The 18,439-nt window shown below is 53.5% G+C and overlaps 1 protein-coding gene across 1 annotated transcript; it reads right to left on the bottom strand.

Annotated features, from left to right (window-relative positions):
• Nucleotides 1-150: 150 nt before the first annotated feature.
• Nucleotides 151-17,855, bottom strand: LOC106498062 (tetraspanin-15-like). The gene is made up of 8 exons (XM_067312352.1): nucleotides 17,747-17,855; nucleotides 15,266-15,451; nucleotides 9,308-9,382; nucleotides 8,681-8,776; nucleotides 6,963-7,076; nucleotides 5,719-5,772; nucleotides 4,951-5,067; nucleotides 151-733 (listed from the first exon to the last, which is right to left on the bottom strand). The coding sequence occupies exons 1-8, from the start codon at nucleotides 17,831-17,833 to the stop codon at nucleotides 497-499; spliced, it is 966 nt and encodes a 321-aa protein (XP_067168453.1). The 5' UTR covers nucleotides 17,834-17,855; the 3' UTR covers nucleotides 151-496.
• Nucleotides 17,856-18,439: the final 584 nt, after the last annotated feature.

The raw sequence follows: 18,439 nt of genomic DNA, 5'->3' as shown, positions 1-18,439 counted from the left end.
CACGTGCAGAGGCTCCCTGAGGTTACATTCTGCTTTTATTTATTTATTTTTTTTAATAAAAGCACCCTCGTGTTTTTTTTTTTGCAAAGCGGCGCAATTCACCCGCCCAAGGCTTCCCCCCCCCCGGCGATCCGATCCCCGCGTCGCGAGAAGGGATCGCGGCCTCGGTCGCCCTCGGCGGGAGAAACGAAGCGTCGCGGCCCGTTAACGTTCCCCTCCTTACCTGGGCGTTTTATCGCCGCGCGGGGCGAGTTTGCAAAACGCAGCAGGAGTCGGATCGATGGCGTAAAATAAAATAATAATAATAAAATAAGGAGACGCGTGCAAACGGCGCCGAGGGAGCCAAGGACCCCGCGGAGTTCCCGTGCCCGCGTGGTGCGTTGGGTTTTTTTTAACATCCTTCCAGCGTTGCTTTATAATTTCCCCCGAGGCGTCGCGTGAACCCGAGCGTAGAAATCCCGCCGCCGCCGGCTGCCTCTTCCGCTCCGGCGGCAGCTCACGCCTCGCTCGGGCACCCGGCGCCTTCCTCCTCCTCGTCTTCCTCGCCGGCAGCGCCCACGGGCACGTAGCCCCCTTCCCTGGGCAGGCACCAGCACCAGCCGGCGCCCGACAGGTCCAGCACCGCCACGTTGAGATCCCGCCGCTCGAGCCTCTTAAAATCAACCGTGTCCTGCCGGGAGTAGATATCGTCGAGCTTCTGCCAATACAGCCGGGCCATAACGAGGCCAAACACCTGAAAAAAAAAAAAGAAAATCGATGCCCGATGCCAGGATGGACCATTTCAGGGGGTTTTCTGGTCATTTTGCGAACGCTATTAGCTCGTATCTTTTCAGCGTGATCTCGCTTAGCGTAAATCCGTAACCAAATCGCGCCTACGGCATTTATTAGCCGGAATCTACTGCAGTATTGCGGCACATCGCTTTCAGAGCTGAAAAACGTTATTAATGACTTAATGCGGCTCCTAATCCGTTAGATACCCTGCAAAGTGGGGACAAACGGGGAGAAGCGCAAACGGTTGCGATGCACCTGAAGCCAGGGACCGTTTTGCGCCCAACCAAAGCAGCAAATAACGCGACGCAGCCTTTTTCACCCAGCGGTCTTCCACCTTGCAAGGATATTCCCTTAAAAACAGCGGCTGGGGATGCTACTGAGTCCCGGTTGCTGCCTCCGCCGGCCCTCGAGGAATAACCCCGCTGCCTAATTGCTGCAAGCGCGCGGCCTCGCCGTGCGCCGGGTTGCAGGATTCAGCACGGCGATAACGCGCCGATTTAAACCGTGCAAAACCCCTGCGCTTCCCCGGGACGTGCAAAGGGCAAAAATCGCCCCGTGCAAGCTCCCGGCAGCCGGCGGAGCGTTAATTGGGTCGGGGACAAATGGCAGCACTGCAAAAAGCGGAGACTCCAACCGGGATCCCGCTCCCCGAACCCTTACACGGCCCCGCTTCAGTCCTGGGAAAAACGCAGATCCAGGGGAAGAGCCCCCAGTCCCTCCGGCTCTATCCCTCCGCCGACCGCCGCGACGTAAATCTGGGCCTCGGATGCGGCAAATCAGATTGCGCTAATCCATATTAAATGGCCGTGCTTTTAAGCATTAAAAAAAAAAAACTTTTTTTTTTTTTAAATAGCATTTAAAAGCTTGCCCAGCGCTATCATTTACTTCTATTAGCGTGTCAGCGTTGGAAAGATTAAAATCCCCGCTGCCGGCGCAGCGGAAGAGCCCCGCGAGCAAAACCCTCGGAAACGCCGCGCTTTGGGGGCCGACGGCTCATTTGCCCTCCCCGAGCCAAACGGCAGCTCGGAAGAGATTTGCGGCTACGCTAAATTTAACGCCGGCGGCTCCCAATCCCTGCCCAAACCGGCGGGTTTGGGGAAACGGGGCATAGGCTGCTGGGAGCATCCCGCTGCGAGAAAAATCCCGTGTCGGTCCTAGGGGACCGGCCCGCATCCCGCCACCGCCGCCGCTCTCCTCCACGCGCCGCGCCACCTGGCTCCGAGCGCCTTTTCCCGCTTAATGAAAATCTAAGCCGGCTGTCAGGAATATGGATGCGTTCAATATCGGCAGGCGCCGCGGGGCCCCGCGCTTTCCCGAAGCAACGAGCCCGTTGTTTCCTTGCAGGACGAGGGGGAGAAAAGCCGCTCCGAAGCCGCCGCTCGCTGCCCGCTTAAAGCTCGGAAGCCGCCGCTTCTTCCCGCTCCCCTCCGCCGCTTGCCGAGCCTTTTTCGGGGGGATTTAAATGCACCGCGGGGACGACTGCATCCAGCAGGTGCAGCGACCCGGTGTTTGCAAGAATGGTTGCATCCCTAAAATAGATCCAAGGCCCTTTCCATCCCCAGGTTGGGTTACGGATGTGAATAATGGCATATACATATATATATATATATATAGTGTATCTAATGCAGCTATGCATTGCACCTATGCATTGCACCCTCGTATATCTATATGCACCTGCACACGGGTGTCTACGGCTACGGATGCGGCTTGCATTGATGATGCCATTCCTATTTTGGCGGCCCTGGGAAAAAGCGCGCCGCAAAGCAGCCGAGCCCAGTCCTAAGCCTTGCTATCGGCTCTTAAAAATCATCCTTGCGGATGCTCCCGGAGGCCCCAAATCCCGCCGGGATTTCAGTCACCCGGCTCCCGCAGGGCAGGGAAATAAAGCACGGTCATTTGTGCCTCCGATATTTTCCCGCGCGGCTTTGCCAGGGGATCGCTCGGGCCGGCCGCCGAGTTTCCCGCACGTGCCAACAAGACCCGTTCTTTAACTCCCTGAACCGGCAATTATTTCTAGCTAACGGGGACGATAATTTTAAGCAATATCACAATTAAGCGCCCGGCGCCGGCCCGTTGCACCGCGGGAATGCCGTCGGCGCATCCCGCCGCCGTTGCCAGCTCATCGCGCCGGCAGCAGTCAAATACATATTGCACCCAGCCGAGCAAGCGCTATTTAAGGGAGCACTTACGCTTCCCATAGACGGAAAATAATCCATTTATCCGCTGCTGTTCCTCTAACGCACGAAGAGCCAGTTTATATTATGGGAGGACGGGGCGAATGTTTTTAGGCTCGGACCCAAATCGTGCTGAAGGAGAGAGGCGGCTCGCCGGCCAGGCTCCTCCGAAAGTGGAGCCGGGAGAACACTTTTCCTGGGCAATCAATCACGCAAGACTCGCTTGGATTTTTGCTTAATTAGGAAGAAAAAGAATAAAGCAACAAACTCTTGCACGAGAGCCGTGGCCGGGCGCCAGCGAGAGGAACGCAGCTCCCGCTCCCAGTAGGGGTTGCATCACGTTCCCGGCAAGACAAACCTTAGGCCTGGAGGAGATAACCCGCAGGGTCCTTCTGAAAGCAAGATTTTCCGCAAAAAAACTCTTTCTTGGGGAAAACCTCGCGGGCAGGCGCCCCCGGCTTCTTGCCTGTTGGGGCGGCTGCAACGCCGGGCCACGCTAGATGCAAGAGCCGAAGGGTTTCAAGCTTTCCCAGAGCTAATCGAGTAAAAGGCAAGCATTTATCTCGTATTGGCTCTTCCTCCCGCAAATTGACATTTATAGGCAGGGCTCTTTGCAGAGGTCACCGAGTGCAAATGGAAAAATCCCTTCGATTCCCCCGCTACGCTTCCCGCGGCGAGCGCCGGCCGCTCGAGTGCGCAACCGGAACCACCGAGACGTCAAAAAGCAACGAAATCGCCAGCTCTCCGCTTGCGAAAAGGGGAATTTGGGCGCCGCGGAGATGTCCGCGTCAGCGAGCGCTGAGGTCGCCCTGACCAAGACGGGACGGCGCTGAGCCGCAGAACGCGCGTCATGACTCCGACGCTGCATTTTCCAGGGTCGAAGCGTTTGATCTGCTGGATTTGTCCTCTCGGGGGTAATATACACCCGGTTGTCACAGCTAGGAGCTTTTGAGATCGAGGAAACAGCAAAGTGCAAGTGAGGTAGTTCACCTTAACCATGAGCTATCTGCACCTCCAAGCTGATAGGCATTAACCCTCGGAGGTGACCTCTGAGGGAGCTTCCTTTACCCGGACGTGTGCCGCTCTCTGCTTCTTTAGGATGGCTAAAAGGGATCTGAGGAGCTCGTTTATGCACTTGTTTCTACCTTATCACGGTGGCCAGCTTGGGCTATCTCTTTGTCTTGCTGAGGACCACGAAACATCCCCAGAAACCATCCACCATGAAGACGTGGGGATGGAAACCTTGGAGATGCTTCGGTGCAGGTGTCCCCGGCTAAAGGTCCAAGATGAGGCTGCTTTGGCGCCTCCATCTCCAAGACCACTTCGGCGTCTCCAAGAGATCGCCACTCCCACCAGCACAGGCGTATCTGGGAAGCTCAGCTCCCCAGCGGCCCACCCGCCTCGAGGTCCCGGGTGGAAAATGAAGGAAGGCGACCAAGCCCAAAACGGAGGGGGGAAAAAAGACTTCCAGAATCAACCCTTCTCCAAAATTTCCCGAAGCAAGCAGGGCCAGAGATCAACTTGCCTCCCAACCCAAGGCATCGCCCGTGGAGGGCAGGGACACCAAGGAGCTCCTCCGAGCTTGACGCTGGTTAGTAAAACATCTCCAAAAGCTCCTCTGCCAAGGAGGAAAAATAACAGGCTCGGTGCATCCGCACTTCGCTCGGAGACGGACTTTGCTTTTACCCGCTACTGCCCGGCCGGCGATTAAACCCGCGGCGCGCGTTGCAAGGACGCCGGCGCCGCGGCCCCGAGACGTCGATGTGGCTAAACGCTCCGCAAAAAACGCGCCGGGAAAACTAGGGCAAATCGTCTCTCGGAGCCCGGCTGAAAAGAAATAGATAGCCCAGGCTGCAGCAGGAAAGCTCCCAATTTTTGCTACCCGCTCGTCCGCGTGGCAAAAAAACCCCCCCGCGCAACAGGCGGCTTCTTCCCCACCCGGGGAGAAACCCCCCCAAAAGGAATCGTTTCCCCCCGGCAAAGCCCGGCGGGACCCGGCACCTACCTGGGGCAGCAGCAGGGCGCAGGCGATGCCCAGCGCGGCCGCGGCGTCGTCCCGCAGCCACAGCCCCACGGCGTGGATGCAGCCCCGCACGTGGATCACCTCGAGCAGCTCCAGGCGCTGGCGGCGAGACGCGGAGAAACAGCCAAAAAAAAAGAGGAAAAAAATGAGCTAAACGGGTTCGCGACCCTTGGCCGCGCGTTCCGGAGCTGCGGCACCGAATCGGGCTGGAAACCCGCAGATCGGTGGGTGCCGGCTGCTGGTCTCCGAAACCCGCCTCAGCCCTTCGTCTCCCCCCGCCGCAGGCGGTTTCCACGGCAAACGAGGAAGCTATTAATTAAAATTAAAGCTATTAATTTGGCTGGGGAGCGAGAGGAAAAAAATACAGAGATAGACAGACAGATAGATAGATAGAAAGAATCATTCATATATATATATATATCGATCTGATTCTCTCTCTCTCTACATATATATATAGAATCAGATCGATATATAGATAGATAGATCTATCTATCTATCTATCTATATATCTGATTAATTTGATATATATATGACCTCCCCAGCATGCCAGTCTCTGGTTTTAAGTAATGCAGTGGGAAAAAGGAATTGGGAAGAAAATGTAATAATTGCCCCCAAAGTTCTACTGAATTAGCAGGACTGAAAGACAAAATAATAATAATAATAATAATAATAATAATGATAATAATAATAAAGTCTCCCCAGGTGAAAAGTAGAACAGATTTGCAAGAAAAGGGGACAAGCCCACGTTACCTCTTTCTCGAGGGTCCTGTATCCGCACAGGGTGTTAGGGACTTCTCCGGGCACCTACCAACAGAGAAGCGTTGGAGACTCGGAGAACCGGAGCAAAACAAAAACTTGCCCTCGATTCGCTCCGCGTTTAACCTCAGCCACCTTTCCCAACGCCGTCGGTCGCGTCTCTCCCTCGCAAGAAAGGGAATTTCGCGGGGATTAAACGCGTTTCACTCTCCAGGGACCTAGCGGGGATTTCTCCAGAGTCTGCCGTGCCGGGGAGAAACCAAAGGATTTTAAAAATCCTCAAGGCTTCGATCTGTGTCTGCTCGCGCGGACGTTTCGAGAGCTCACGAGACGAATCCAGCCCACGCTGCTACCCAGGAGCTCCGTAAGACTAAGTTCCCCTGCCTCTATCCGGATGAGAAGTGCTAAAATTTGGGATTTCCACCTAAAAAACAAACCCTCGTTCTCGCTCATCCCAAGAAAAGCAAGGCCGGGATAGCTCCGGCACCCTTAAAAGCCTCCGAACACCCCTGAGCTAGTCGGATGCTTTGCGCCTCCTGGGATCAATCCTGCCCTGTTTTTCTCGGCTCATTTTACGGATCGAGTGGCAGCTTCCGTAACTTTTCTACAGGAGCCTCGAGACCGCGACGTGCCGAAATTATCCCACTTTCGGGCACACGGTGTCGACAGCCAGCAAAAAATCCCCCAGGCGAGAGCACGAAACCCTCCCGGGCTTCAGAGGCGCACAGATGGAAAAGCAAAACAGGGAACATTTTGGGGGGAAACGAGGCTTTTTCCCCCACGAGACGCGGCAGAAAAGAAATCGGGGCCTTCGAAGCGGCTCCGGCCACCGAGCTGCAGCTCGTTCCCGCGGGAATCGGCGGGGAAATTATTCCCACGCTCCTTTAGCGCCGGCGCCTAGAGCTAGCAAAAATCCCATACGAGAAAACCGCTGTTTTTAGCCTCGGCCCGCTTTTGCCAGGGCCTTTGCACGGAAGAGACGGTCCGAACCGATATTGCAAACCCAGGCAGAAGCTTTTTCTCCTCCTAAATAAATTTTGATACCTTTATACATGTCAAAGGAGCGAGTTATGGCCCGCGCGCCCTGCAATCGGCTTGCAACCCCTTTTTTTTTTTAATATATATCCTGGTCTTGGTTAAGGTATAAAGCAACCAGGCTGGGAAAAAACCCCACCGCCACCAACGCTAAATTCCCGGGAAACGCCGGCGCTTTGCCGGCGGCGCCGGGGCCGCCGCACCTTCCGGACGCAGCACGTGTAGGGCACGCCGCAGGCCAGCGGGCCGCTGCCGTTGCACGAGTGGTACCGGTTAACCCGCCAGTCGCCGTACTCGTCGCCGCCGCAGCAGGAGAACTGCAAAAAAAGGGGGAAAAAATTTAAAAAAAGGAATAAAAACGCAACGGCCAAACCCATCCACCCTCGCCGGGCGCTTCCCGATTTTTCCGAGGGTTAAGGGCGCCCTGGCTGATTTAATTACCGCTGACTAACCCGGTTCCCCGAGCGCAAGGCAGAAACGTCTCTTTTAGCGCCTTTAACCAATATATTTCGCGGCTCCTTAAAGCCGGCCGGGGCCGCGTGACGCTCGTAAAGGCGCCGCGAGCCTGGCGGGGATTTCTCGCGCCGTCAGGTTAAATTAGAGCTCGGACGGCGCGGCTGCAAAGGAAAAGCTGCTTTTTCCCTCCGCTTCGAAGAAAGGAGGGGAAAAAAAAAAAAAAAGGCTTTAATGAAAGAGTCGTTTTCTGTTCCCTGCAGGATAAAAGCTGTTTTTTTTAATCTAGCGGCTCATCCCTTCTCCTGGTAAACAAGTTTGCGGCTTTGCAGCTTTCCCTCGGTAGGAAAAACCTCGCTGTAGCAGGCAGGAGAGATGTGTGCGTGATAGCAACCTATTACACTATATATTTACGTATATATACGCATATATATACATATATATACACACATATTCACTGACCAAGCGTCTAGAGGAGGCGCCCCCAGGCAAACCCGAATAATTTGGGCCGTAACTGCGGTAATGCAAAATTCACGTTATTTTCCGCTGTGGTTCCAAGCGCGGATCAGAGCGGAGGCGGCCGAGTCTCGCTTAAAGCATCGCTCCGGTTTAAGGCTCGCCGGCGCCCGACGCCTGGAATAAAGCCGGCGTGATTTGCCGGCTCCTAAGAGCGCCCGTTCCTCCCCGGTTTTGGTTCAAGCTCAAGGGAGGAAGGAGAAAGCAAAACGGTGCCAAAAGGGGGTTGAGGTTACGTGAACTGGGCGCGACCGTCTCTCGTCTGGAGGTGGAAACCTTCCCGGAAAGGTAAAATAAATAAAATAAAATAAATTTTAAAAGATAACATAAATTAATAAAATAAAAAATAAATATAATAATAAAAATAATTAAAAAATAAATAAAATAAATAAAAAGACAGAGAGCTTTCTCGAGCTCCACCACAGCATCAAAGCGAGGAAGGAGCCGCCGCCGCCTCCTCCTCCTCCTCTTCAAAGCCGGAGATAAGAGCCGCATATTCCTGACGCTCCGGCCAGAGGATGAAAGGAGGGATAACAGCTTCGACAAGCTCCCGGCCTGCGAGCTGCGGCTGAGCTACCTGCTCACTGCAAGGTCCGACGGAGCCGGCGACAAAACCAGGTTTTGCAAGGCGGAACAACCTGCTTTAAACGCTCGCGGTCGGCTCGGGAAGCAGCGCGATGCGTGCAAAAAGAGCAAAGCGAGCCAAAAACGATCGCTGGGGGCATTTAATCCAGCCCCAGCGGGGCTCGACTGCAACGCTTTGCCTCTTGGGAGAAAAAATATATATATATACATATATCTGTTCTTAAGATATATATGGATATCTTAAGATATATAACTTTAGTTATTTATTTATAGATATGTGTATACATACATATATATAAAAAAAATATATATATAAATATATATAAATAAAGAATAGGCCTCCCACCCTCCCGACACAAGCACTGACCTTTTCTTGCACAAAATCCAAGATGTTCTTGAAGTCGAGGTCATCGTAATAGTGCCTGATGCCCTCCTGGATATTGGCATGGAAAACCGCGTTCATCTGCGGGAGGGGGAGGAAAAAGCCATGGAAAAGGCAGCTCACGCGGGAAAACGGCACCGGGGGGGAAACATTGCGGACAGACCCATTCCGGGCAAGTGTTGCCCCAGGGCGCAGGAACCTCCGAGGAGCCTCCAACATGCGGCAAATTAAATGGCAATTTGATGCAAAAAGACCTTTCACGCGCACCAGGAAAACGCCACAGCCGGGAAAACGCTGGGGAAAGGGAAAATACTTTTTTTTTTTTCCTCCCTGCTTATCAAGACTGGGGAGAAAAGGATGGCTTCCGTAATTAATTCTGACCCCAAAATAATTAGTGCTTGGGCGAGCGGCGGGGAGGTGACGACGCACCGAGCCAAACCCGCCGGCGGCGCGGGAACCTGGCTCCGAAGGCCTTCGAGGAGCCGCTCCGGCGGAAAGCACGGCAAAACCATTCATTCCCCGAGACGAGGGGCTTAACGAGCCCTAAGGAAAAAGCCCGGTCGGCTAATTACCTTGTCCCCCCCCCCCCCAGCACGGCTTAATTGCACTCACCTTGCTCTCCAAGACCACCTCGGCCAGCAGCAGCAGCAGCTGTGCGCTGAAAAGCGCCAGGAGGATCCAGAAAAACTGCGCGGGAAAGAGCGAGGGATTAGCGCCCCGGAGCCCGAATCACAGCGCTCCACTCCGCTCGCCCCGGCGACCTCGCGAACCGTCGCGGTCCCACCGGGCGGCGGCGGCGGGAAAACACGGATTATCCCATTGCGGCTATAAAAACGCAAAACTATAACGCGATTCAACCTGCTCTGCGCGTATTGAAATTGAGCTCGGTGCCGTAATCCCTGGGCTGCTTCGCAAACCAACGCAGAGGTTTGGCCTAAATCCGGGGGGTTTCGGGACGAGGCGTCGCGCAACGTCTCGTTGCAGGGCGCCAGCTTTCGCGGGGAGAAAAGAGCCCCCAAAAAAAGGTTTCAGCCGCCGATTTGTCGCGGCCGAGACGGGGAAAAGCTCCTCGACGCTTCGTTCGACGAACGCTCGCCGGAGCCAGCGCCCTTTAAAGGGCTCGTCGATCCCAACCGCCGCGATAAATCATCCCGTCGAATTAAAATATAACAATAACTTTGACCAAAAAAGACGAATCTCCCCCATTCCGGCAGCCAACCCACCTCCAAGCCGCTCATCTACCGGCTCCTTCCCCCATTTAACGACCCCCCAGCGCCGCTTTCTTTACCATTAATCTTGCCCAAAGCCAAAGCGAGCGCGGGAGAGAGGCGACAGCCACATCCCGGCCCACCGGGATGCAACCCGCTCGCTCCAAAGCACCTGCATCCCCACCCAAACTATGGCTGGGAATAACCCAGGATCCCCTAGCAGAAGCAATATATAGATATATGGATATATAGATATATGGTTATATATATATATGGATAATTACGTGCATATACACGTTACGTGCCTACGTGTTATATATTTGGCTTTGGCGATTTGGCTTCTCCTTCTGCAAAGCCCCGTCATCTTTCCCAGCGACGGGCCAGAGCTTTCTCCTGCCTAGAGTTGCTCTTTTTGAGGTTTTTCCCTTTTTTTGTTGTTTTTTTGGGTGTTTTTTTTTTGCAACAACACTTGCAGGTAGCTCTTCCGCAGCAAAACCAAACGCTTGTTTATTCCCACATGGAAATGAAGCTTTCAAAGTTGCTTTGAAGAAAAAAGAAAAAAAAAACAGGATCGGTCGGGAACGTCTCCCTCCCGGGGATTAAACGGAGGACGGCGAAGCCCAGACGCTCTGAGACTTCGCGGAGCACCTCCGGCTTCACTGAGGCAGAAATAACCCTCGCTGCCTTGCACGGCGCCCGCGACGCTGCGTTATTCGTGCAAACCGTGCTTTTTTATTTATTTATGGGGTGTGCAATGCCAAACGAGCCCCTGCTCCCTCCCAAGACCAAATCTGACCCTTTCCACTTCGTTCCTGCTGGAAAAACCTCCTCTTTTCCCCCCATTTCTGGCTTTTAGACCCCAAGCGATCCAATTTGCTCCAAGACATCGCCAGACCCTGTCCCCACCTCCCAAGCCCGAAAAATATCTCGAGGCAAAATCTGCTCAAGCCTTTAAGGATTGATGCAATTCAGTGGAAATTATCCATACAGATTACTGCAAAATGCTGCAGTCATGCTATTTATGGGATTTTTTTATGGGATACAGATGGGATTAATGGGTTACTGAGACTTTCAGTTCGACCCTTTGCAAGCAGGGCATGGGGGGAAGCGCCTTTTCCAAGCTATTTTGGAAATCCGCCTGTTTATTGACAATATTGGAGCGATTATTTGTTTGCTAGAGCCAAGTGCCCTGGGGGTAAACTTTGGGGTATTTTCCTAGCTTCTCGCTTCGGACTTATTCCACACGGCCGCTTTTGGGATGGATTCGCGCTGGCGCCGCAACACAGTGATGCTTTGCGCAGCTCTGCTGCAACCGAGCTTTTCCGCCTAATTTCTGCCCGGCTCCTGGTGCAATCGTGCAAACGGCCCCGGGGACCAGCTCCAAACCCAAAGCGCCACTTTAATGCGTTTGTTTTTTTTTTATTCCGGTGGCTTTTATGCAGAAACAGCGAGGACCCCACCAGATCCGCCGTTTCCCAGCGGTTCGTCTCCCTCTTTGTGGGTGCAACGGGCATTTAGAGGCCAAACCTCAGCTCTCCCTCTTTCCGCCGGAAATAAAACCTTTGTTTTAGAAAGCACCTTTGCAAATTCAGCGCTTTCCAGATGCTCAAACACCCCTGGGACCCACCGGGCAGGAGGTGCCGAGCCAGGATACGACCCAGTTCGGGCAAAACTGGCTCAAGGAAAAACCAGTTGCTGCTGATTTGGGCACATAAAAGTGCCAAACCCGATTTTCTCCTGCCCTGTAAGTGCAACCAGAGCTTAAACCAATGAGCCCGGCCAGCTGCAGCAGGACGAATACTGATTTTACAGCAAAGTCGCCAACTCACCCAGAACCCCCCCAAAAACGAGCCGGCTTCAGGGCAGTTTGGGGACAATTTGCAAACTATCAGTGGGAAAGCTTCCAAATCAATTCCCCAGCAGAAATCCCTAAGCGACCGATTAAATGCAAGTATTGGTAACGCCGACTAAACGCACCGAGCGCTAAAACCCCTACATCTGCTCCCAGATTTTTTTCCAATAAACTCGTGCGGAGAACGGCGAGCCGGGGGGGCTTTTAGCGAACCGACCGCGCTTTGGATATTAGAGAAGTAATTAAAGCAGCGGGGGCAAGCGCTGCGCACGCGACACTTAGAGAAAACAACTCGGGAGAACCCGGCTGATAGGGAAGAGATGAAAACCAAAAGGCAATTTCGGCTACGGCATCTTGCAGGGCCGATATTGGAATAATCCATCAAGCGGGTCGGTAACTCCCCCAACCGCTTTGCCTGCCGGAAACATTGCTAGATTTTTGTCCGCGGAGCGGAGGAAAAAAAAATCGGATCCATCAGTCAGCACTAAATTAGGGGGACGAGCGGGAGCTGAACGAGCGGGTAGACGCCCACACCTCCACCCACGACTTTTTTTTCCAGCTGGTTATTAACGCCACATGCCATCGCGTGAATTGCTTTACAGCCTGGAAATATTTTCTTCTGAATGCGGAGGGCTTCATTGCAGGCAAAGGTGTATTTTTAGTTGGAGAAATAATCCGATATTTATTGGTGAGCTGAAGTTCGGGGAGGAGGATGCTCGTCCTCGGCTTGGGTTCCCTGAGCGCGCACGTGCCGGCAGCTGCAACACATCTGTGTGCACGAGCTGGTAAAAGCCTGCTACGCCGATTCATGCATTATCTAACCCATTGCAAAACCCATTAAGCAAAATGGTCTTTTCAAGAGTTTTTCCTCGTAAATTCAGCGGGAAGCAGCTCTCCCAGGCTGGAGCAAGGCCGCTGGCCGACCGCGAGCACCCCCAGTTTCCCACGCATGGGAAAGCGAGCCCAGACATGACGCGTGAGGCCAAAACACGAGGAGCCCTCCGACACCCCGCGGCTGGACACCCCCTATGACGGGAATAAAAACCCCATCAGGCTCCACGGGAAACAGGGACGCGCTTTGCAAATAACCGCTGAAGCTTATAGGCTTCACGAGCCTGGGAAGGGGACAGAGATTCCCATTTAACACAGATCCCAAGCTCAGCCAACCCCCTGGCCATGCATTTTTGCCAGTATAACTGCAAGCAGATAAAAGCACAAATAAAAAAAGGGGTAATTCTGCACCAAAACCCACCCCGGAGCACGGCGGCGCCGGTCTTTCCCACGCTGCCATCCCTCTGCCAGGGATCTGCTTTTCCAACCGCAGTGCAGCTCCCAAAGTGGGAGCAGAGGCTGGATCCGGTCCTATGAGCATCGCTTTGCCCATTTGCTCCCGGAAACGGGCCATTAAGAGGGTATTGGGCCATCCTGCATCACTCTGCATCCCAATCCGGGGAATTAAGGAACACCCAAGGGAGAAAAGCCCTCAAGGGCTCTTCTTTACTATTTCCCAACCCTGAGCTGCCTCTTTCCTGCACACCTGGTTTTCAACAGCCTCTGTTATAGGAAATTATATATATACACACTATATAGGCAGCCTTGGAGCCCCCACTTGCCTCCAGACCCTGCCTGCAACACTCCTCGGCTGCTTAATGCCTCCGGGGAGCTAGCCTTTCCCTGCCTAAATATTAATAAAAAATGAAATCTGTGCAATTCTTGCAAAAACCTGCTGGATTTGTCTTCCGCGGGGCAGAGGCTGCCGCTTTGCTGTCTGCTCCCAAAACCTCACCGGTCTCACTTTATTCTCCACAGCAGGCACAAAGCTGCTTCTACCCACGGGGGGGAGGAAAAAAACCAAGGGAAAGGGGCAGGATTATTTCTTTTTATTCAGCTACATCTACAGCAGCAATTTCCAGCCAACAACCCACAAGAGGCAGCTCAGGAGCTTTGGGTGCCGTCGCCCATGGGTGCTATGAGGACGAGATCCCCCTTTTAGCATATGTTGATTTTTCCACTGCTGCATTCGGGCCAGATTAGGGAAATAGAGGATCCGCTGTGAATCATGAATATTAGCACAGGAAGAATGGGGGGGGGGGGGGTGGAAAAAAAGATGATGTTTGAAGTAATTATCCTTGTCTTGAATAATCCTAGACAGAATGAGCACAAGGCTGCATAGCTCCAGAAGCGTACAGAGAAAAAGATGAAGTGTGCTCTACCAGCAACCTAACTGCAGCTTTGGCAGAAGAAAATATTTTCCAGGGTTTATCCTGAAGGAAAAACAGCATTTTTGCAGCACAGGAAAAAAAAAAAAAAGAGGTTTATATACTAGAGGCGACACCGAGAGCAAAACAACTCAGCATCCGGAGAGAAGGACAAAAAGTCAGTGGATAAGGAATTAAGTGCGTGTTCGGGCTATGTGGTATCCCACGCCAGCAAAGGCATTGCACGGATAAAAAACAGCAAAACCTTGGCTTTTGCACAGCTCTGATCCCAGGCGTCTTTTTAACTGAAACGGCACCAAGCACCCGGCGCAGGTGCCGCGTCTCGGCACTACGAGCCCCAGCCTTGGGGCAGAGGCGCTTATAAATCACTGCAAGCCTCTGCTCCGGCCGTGGCGGGCAAAGGCGCCCAGCGCTCCGACAAAACCCTTGGAAAAAGGTCAAGAGCCAACGGTTTCCTCCTGGATCTCCATCAGTTTTCCCTGCCAAGGTAGTTTTTCCCCCCGCTCTGCTCATAACTCCCTTGCAAATAGGAGACGGAGCCGTTATCTACTGGCGGCGGCGCAGCAGAAATCAGCTTCCCAACGGAGACTTGGCTCTGCCAGCGATGGCATCAGCCCCAAAATACCTCGCTTTTACCCCAGGAGGCAGCCAGCCACGGATAACAGGAGGATTAGGGATCCAGCTCCGCCATTTCTGCACGGCTCCGAGGCTTTTACCATTGGCACATTGCTTCATGCAACAGCCCTTGCAATTTTTCTTGAAAGCCCTTGAGTTTTTTCTTTTCAGCTCCACTCATCCAGGTTTTTCCCACGCTAGGAGATGGTCCAGCCACCATTAGCAAGTAAAAGACTTTATTGCATATAAGAGCAGTTCTCAAACTGCCTGGCGGGATGGAGGGAGACGGACTCACAGCCGGCTGCTACGTCAACACTATCCGTTTGGCGAATGCAAAAGCAACGGGTGAAGAGCCGCTCGCTGCCCCGGCCTCCGCCATGTTCCCGCAGGACCGCAAAATTCCCATCGCCATGCAGCCAGTTCACACCTTTCCAGGAGATCAGGCCCCGTGCAGCAAGGATGCAACGCCTGCTGCCAAAGCGCTTGATTTTGCGTGGGAAAATCCCCAGGAGTGGGCTCACGGCAATGCTTTTCCATCCTATTTGCACCAGCCGGGAAGGGAAAACCCATCGCGGCAACCCGGGCGGCATTGCATTAGGATGCACTCATCCTCCTCGAGATTGCACAAAATAATCCCCAAAAAACACCCGGCACGCAAGGAGAGCGGCGGCCTTACCGCCTTGAGCAGCGCGCGGTTGTCCCGGAGGCTGCCGACGGTGCCGACGAAGGAGACGCCAAACACGGTGGCGCCCAGCAGCAGCAGGATCACGGCCGGCGCCAGGAAGACGCCCTCCAGCGTCTTGTGCTTCTGCCGCTCCGCCTCGGCATAAATCCCCACGCACAGGACCGCCAGGCCCAGCACCTGCAAGGGAAGGGCCGAAACCTCTCGCACCGCGTGCACGAAATTAAGGAAGGGGGGGAAAAAAAAAAGGCTGGGAAAACCCCCAAGATCGGTTCCCCCTCCAAATGCAGATGCTCTTGAGGTTCATCAAGGCCAAGCAATTGGGAATTGCAACCGTGCAGGCAGAGCAACACACGCAGAGGAGCGGACGCCGTGCGGGCGGCGTTCCATGCATCCTCTTACTAGTGGACTTCGTTTGCACACGAGTCCATCATTTATTGCTCGGCATTTTATTCTCTCTTAATAAACCCGCCCGCTGCTGGAAACGGCGGCGCTCGAGGCCAGGCTGCAAAAGGGATGTTGCGTTGCAACGCGATAAATCAAGCCGACAGCTTTCGACTGGCTTTTGCTAGGTTTTTCGCTGCCCTCCCCGCCTGGGCTGGCCCTTGGGTAGATCCCGGAGCATCCAGATACCGATAAAATAATTAAAAGCAACGGCCCGTCCACCCCAACTCCCGCCATTGGGCGGAACGATGACCCCGACGGCCCATTTTGCTGCACATCCACAGGGCTGGTTCCCGCGCCGGGCTCGAGCGCTGGCTTGCGCTGAGCCGCTTTCCCTCTTTGCGCATCCACACCGATATTTATTAGAGACGAGGCAAGCAAAGAGCTTGGAAAGCAAAGTTGGGGCACGGGGCATTTTACAGGCATTTTAGCTAATTGCAACCAAACAAGCAGCTCTATTGCCGATAACGGGCTTTTAATCACAGCCGCGGCTTTGGGCTCCATTTCCAACCCCATGCACCAGGATTAGGTTTGATTTAATGTTTTCTCTCTGATGCAGCATCCCGGGAAGCACCCCGGGATGCAAAGGCGGGGGGGACATTAATGCAACTCCACAAATCCTCACCGTGCCAATCAGGAAAACTCGCTCGCTTTTAATTAATTAACCCGGAGGCAACGCGGGAGCTGGCTCTAGGGCTGCGGAGCTCGTGCATGCTCAAGAGCAGCTTTTCTAAAGTTAGAGAAGGTGGGTTTTCCCCGAATTATTTAGGAAAACCTCGCAAAAGCTGCTCCCTCTGCCCAGCGCCGCCCCGCTCTGCTCCTGTACCCACCACCCAGGTCCACTCCGCACGGGAAGCGTTGCTGGGAAGGGAGTGGATGCACCGGCACGGCTCCCAGCAAAGGCAAACCGCAACAAAATAAAAGATTAAAAAATAATAATAATTAGAAAACCCACTCATCCTCACCAGCACCCCTGGGGAATTTATCTCCCAATCCGACCCAGCAAGCAGCAGATCCGCCGGGACCTTCTCCACCTCGTTGCCCGTTTCCCCAATGCGAGGCAACGGCAGATGGCTGCAAACCGACTTTCTAACAGTATTTAAAAATATATATTTTTATATATATATATATATATATACATATATATATATATATATATATATGCAAAAACACAGCGACTGCCCAAGGAGGGAAGCGGGTGCAGAAGGCACCGACACTTGCCCCCAAAAAAGGAGCCAAGGGGCAAAATCGTGTTGAACCCCCCAATCTCAGTGCTCCCTCATCTTGCTCACGCCGGGTTCAGCGACCGGCCCTGTTTTATCGAGGTGTTTTATTGCAACACATACATGAGAAAAAGGCATATAGAAAATAGTGCTTTTTGCCATTAAAAATAAAATTAGGGGATTAATACTATCATGATTAAGCATCGCGTAGCGCCTGGCTGCTGACGGTGCGTAGGAATGCAAAAAAAATAGTTTCACAAGTGTGAATCGAAACAGCGTATTTCACATCTACAGAATAAAAAAAAAAAGATGAAACAAGTATTTCTTTTGGAAAGGAAAGCAAAAATTAGCTTTATCCTCAGATGATTTCTAGTTCGTGCTACTTTAAATAGCCTGTTTAAACAGCAAATGCTCATTTCCCTTTCCCCAGGGGGAGCGATGCCAAGCATCGCCGCCCAAGGTTAGTTCATTAAAAATAATATAATAAAATCAAATCAAAACAGCAGGCCGGAGCTGGGATATCCACCCGGGAACGCTGCAGGAGCAGCGCTTGCCTTGCGGAAATAAGCGTCGGTGCCGGCGTTGAGGCACGGAATAAGCCTCGCTTTGCAACCCGAGCGCGCGCGCCTTGGCCGGTTTGCAAGAGCCGCTCCAGGAACGCCCCCAAAAAATTAATAATAATAATTAAAAAATTAAAAATACATCAGCGAGGCGCACGCAAACCCGCCGAAACCCAGCGCACCGCCCGCCGCCGTTCCCGCGGGGCGGCTCCGACGAGCCGAAGCCGGCGAGAGGCCGCGGCACCTACCGAGAAGAAGCTGGCGTAGGCGGCCAGGGCGAATTTGATGCCGTAGTAGTAGAGGTGGGAATCTCTGCAGCCGCCTTCCCGGGCCATGCCGGCGGCGATAAAAAGCCGCGGGAGCGGTTAAAAGCGGAAGGCGGCCGCCGGCGGCGTTAACCCTCGCCTGAGCGCGCCTGCCTACGGAAGCGAAAAAAATGAAATTAAATTAAAAAATTAAAAAAAGAAAGCAAGGGGTCGAGAGCAAACACGCCGCAAGGGAGGCCTCCGGGCCTCGCCCCGTTTGCGCTGCTGCACGAATGCACGGCTAGCACGCGTAAATATGAGATTATATATATATATTTAAGAGTTGGAAAGCAGCCCGGGAGCGCCAGGCTCGCCTGCCCGGCCCCAAGCACGTGCAAAGCGGCTGCAGAGCGAGTTTTTCAGAGGCAAAACAAGGAAGAAGTCGGGTTCCCCGGGGAGGATGCGATCGGGGGAGGAAAGCACCTAGGAAGCATTAGCAAAGAGGAAAAAAAACATGTATTTGTGCCGGTGGACTTGCGGCAGGGACCGATCGGCGCGGAAGAGCCGAAACGGGAAGAAAAAGCGACGCCTTCCGCAATGCCGCTCCGGCGAAGCGGCTCTGCCGCAGCCACCTACGGTTCTCCCTTCCGCGGGTTACTTTGAGATTAGTAGGTGGAAGCCAACCCCAAATCATCA

The sequence above is a fragment of the Apteryx mantelli genome, chromosome 29, assembly GCF_036417845.1.
Source record: "Apteryx mantelli isolate bAptMan1 chromosome 29, bAptMan1.hap1, whole genome shotgun sequence".
NCBI lineage: Eukaryota > Metazoa > Chordata > Aves > Apterygiformes > Apterygidae > Apteryx > Apteryx mantelli.
This window is presented reverse-complemented; position numbering and strand designations above follow the sequence as displayed.

Excerpts from the sequence above, each read along its gene's own strand:
- LOC106498062 (XM_067312352.1), bottom strand. The coding sequence starts at position 17,833 with ATGGCCCGGGAAGGCGGCTGCAGAGATTCCCACCTCTACTACTACGGC. Across the intron at positions 8,777-9,307 it reads AGGTGGTCTTGGAGAGCAAG|ATGAACGCGGTTTTCCATGC; the intron begins GTGAGTGCAATT and ends CCCCTCCCGCAG. Across the intron at positions 734-4,950 it reads GCGCCCTGCTGCTGCCCCAG|GTGTTTGGCCTCGTTATGGC; the intron begins GTAGGTGCCGGG and ends TTTTTTTTTCAG.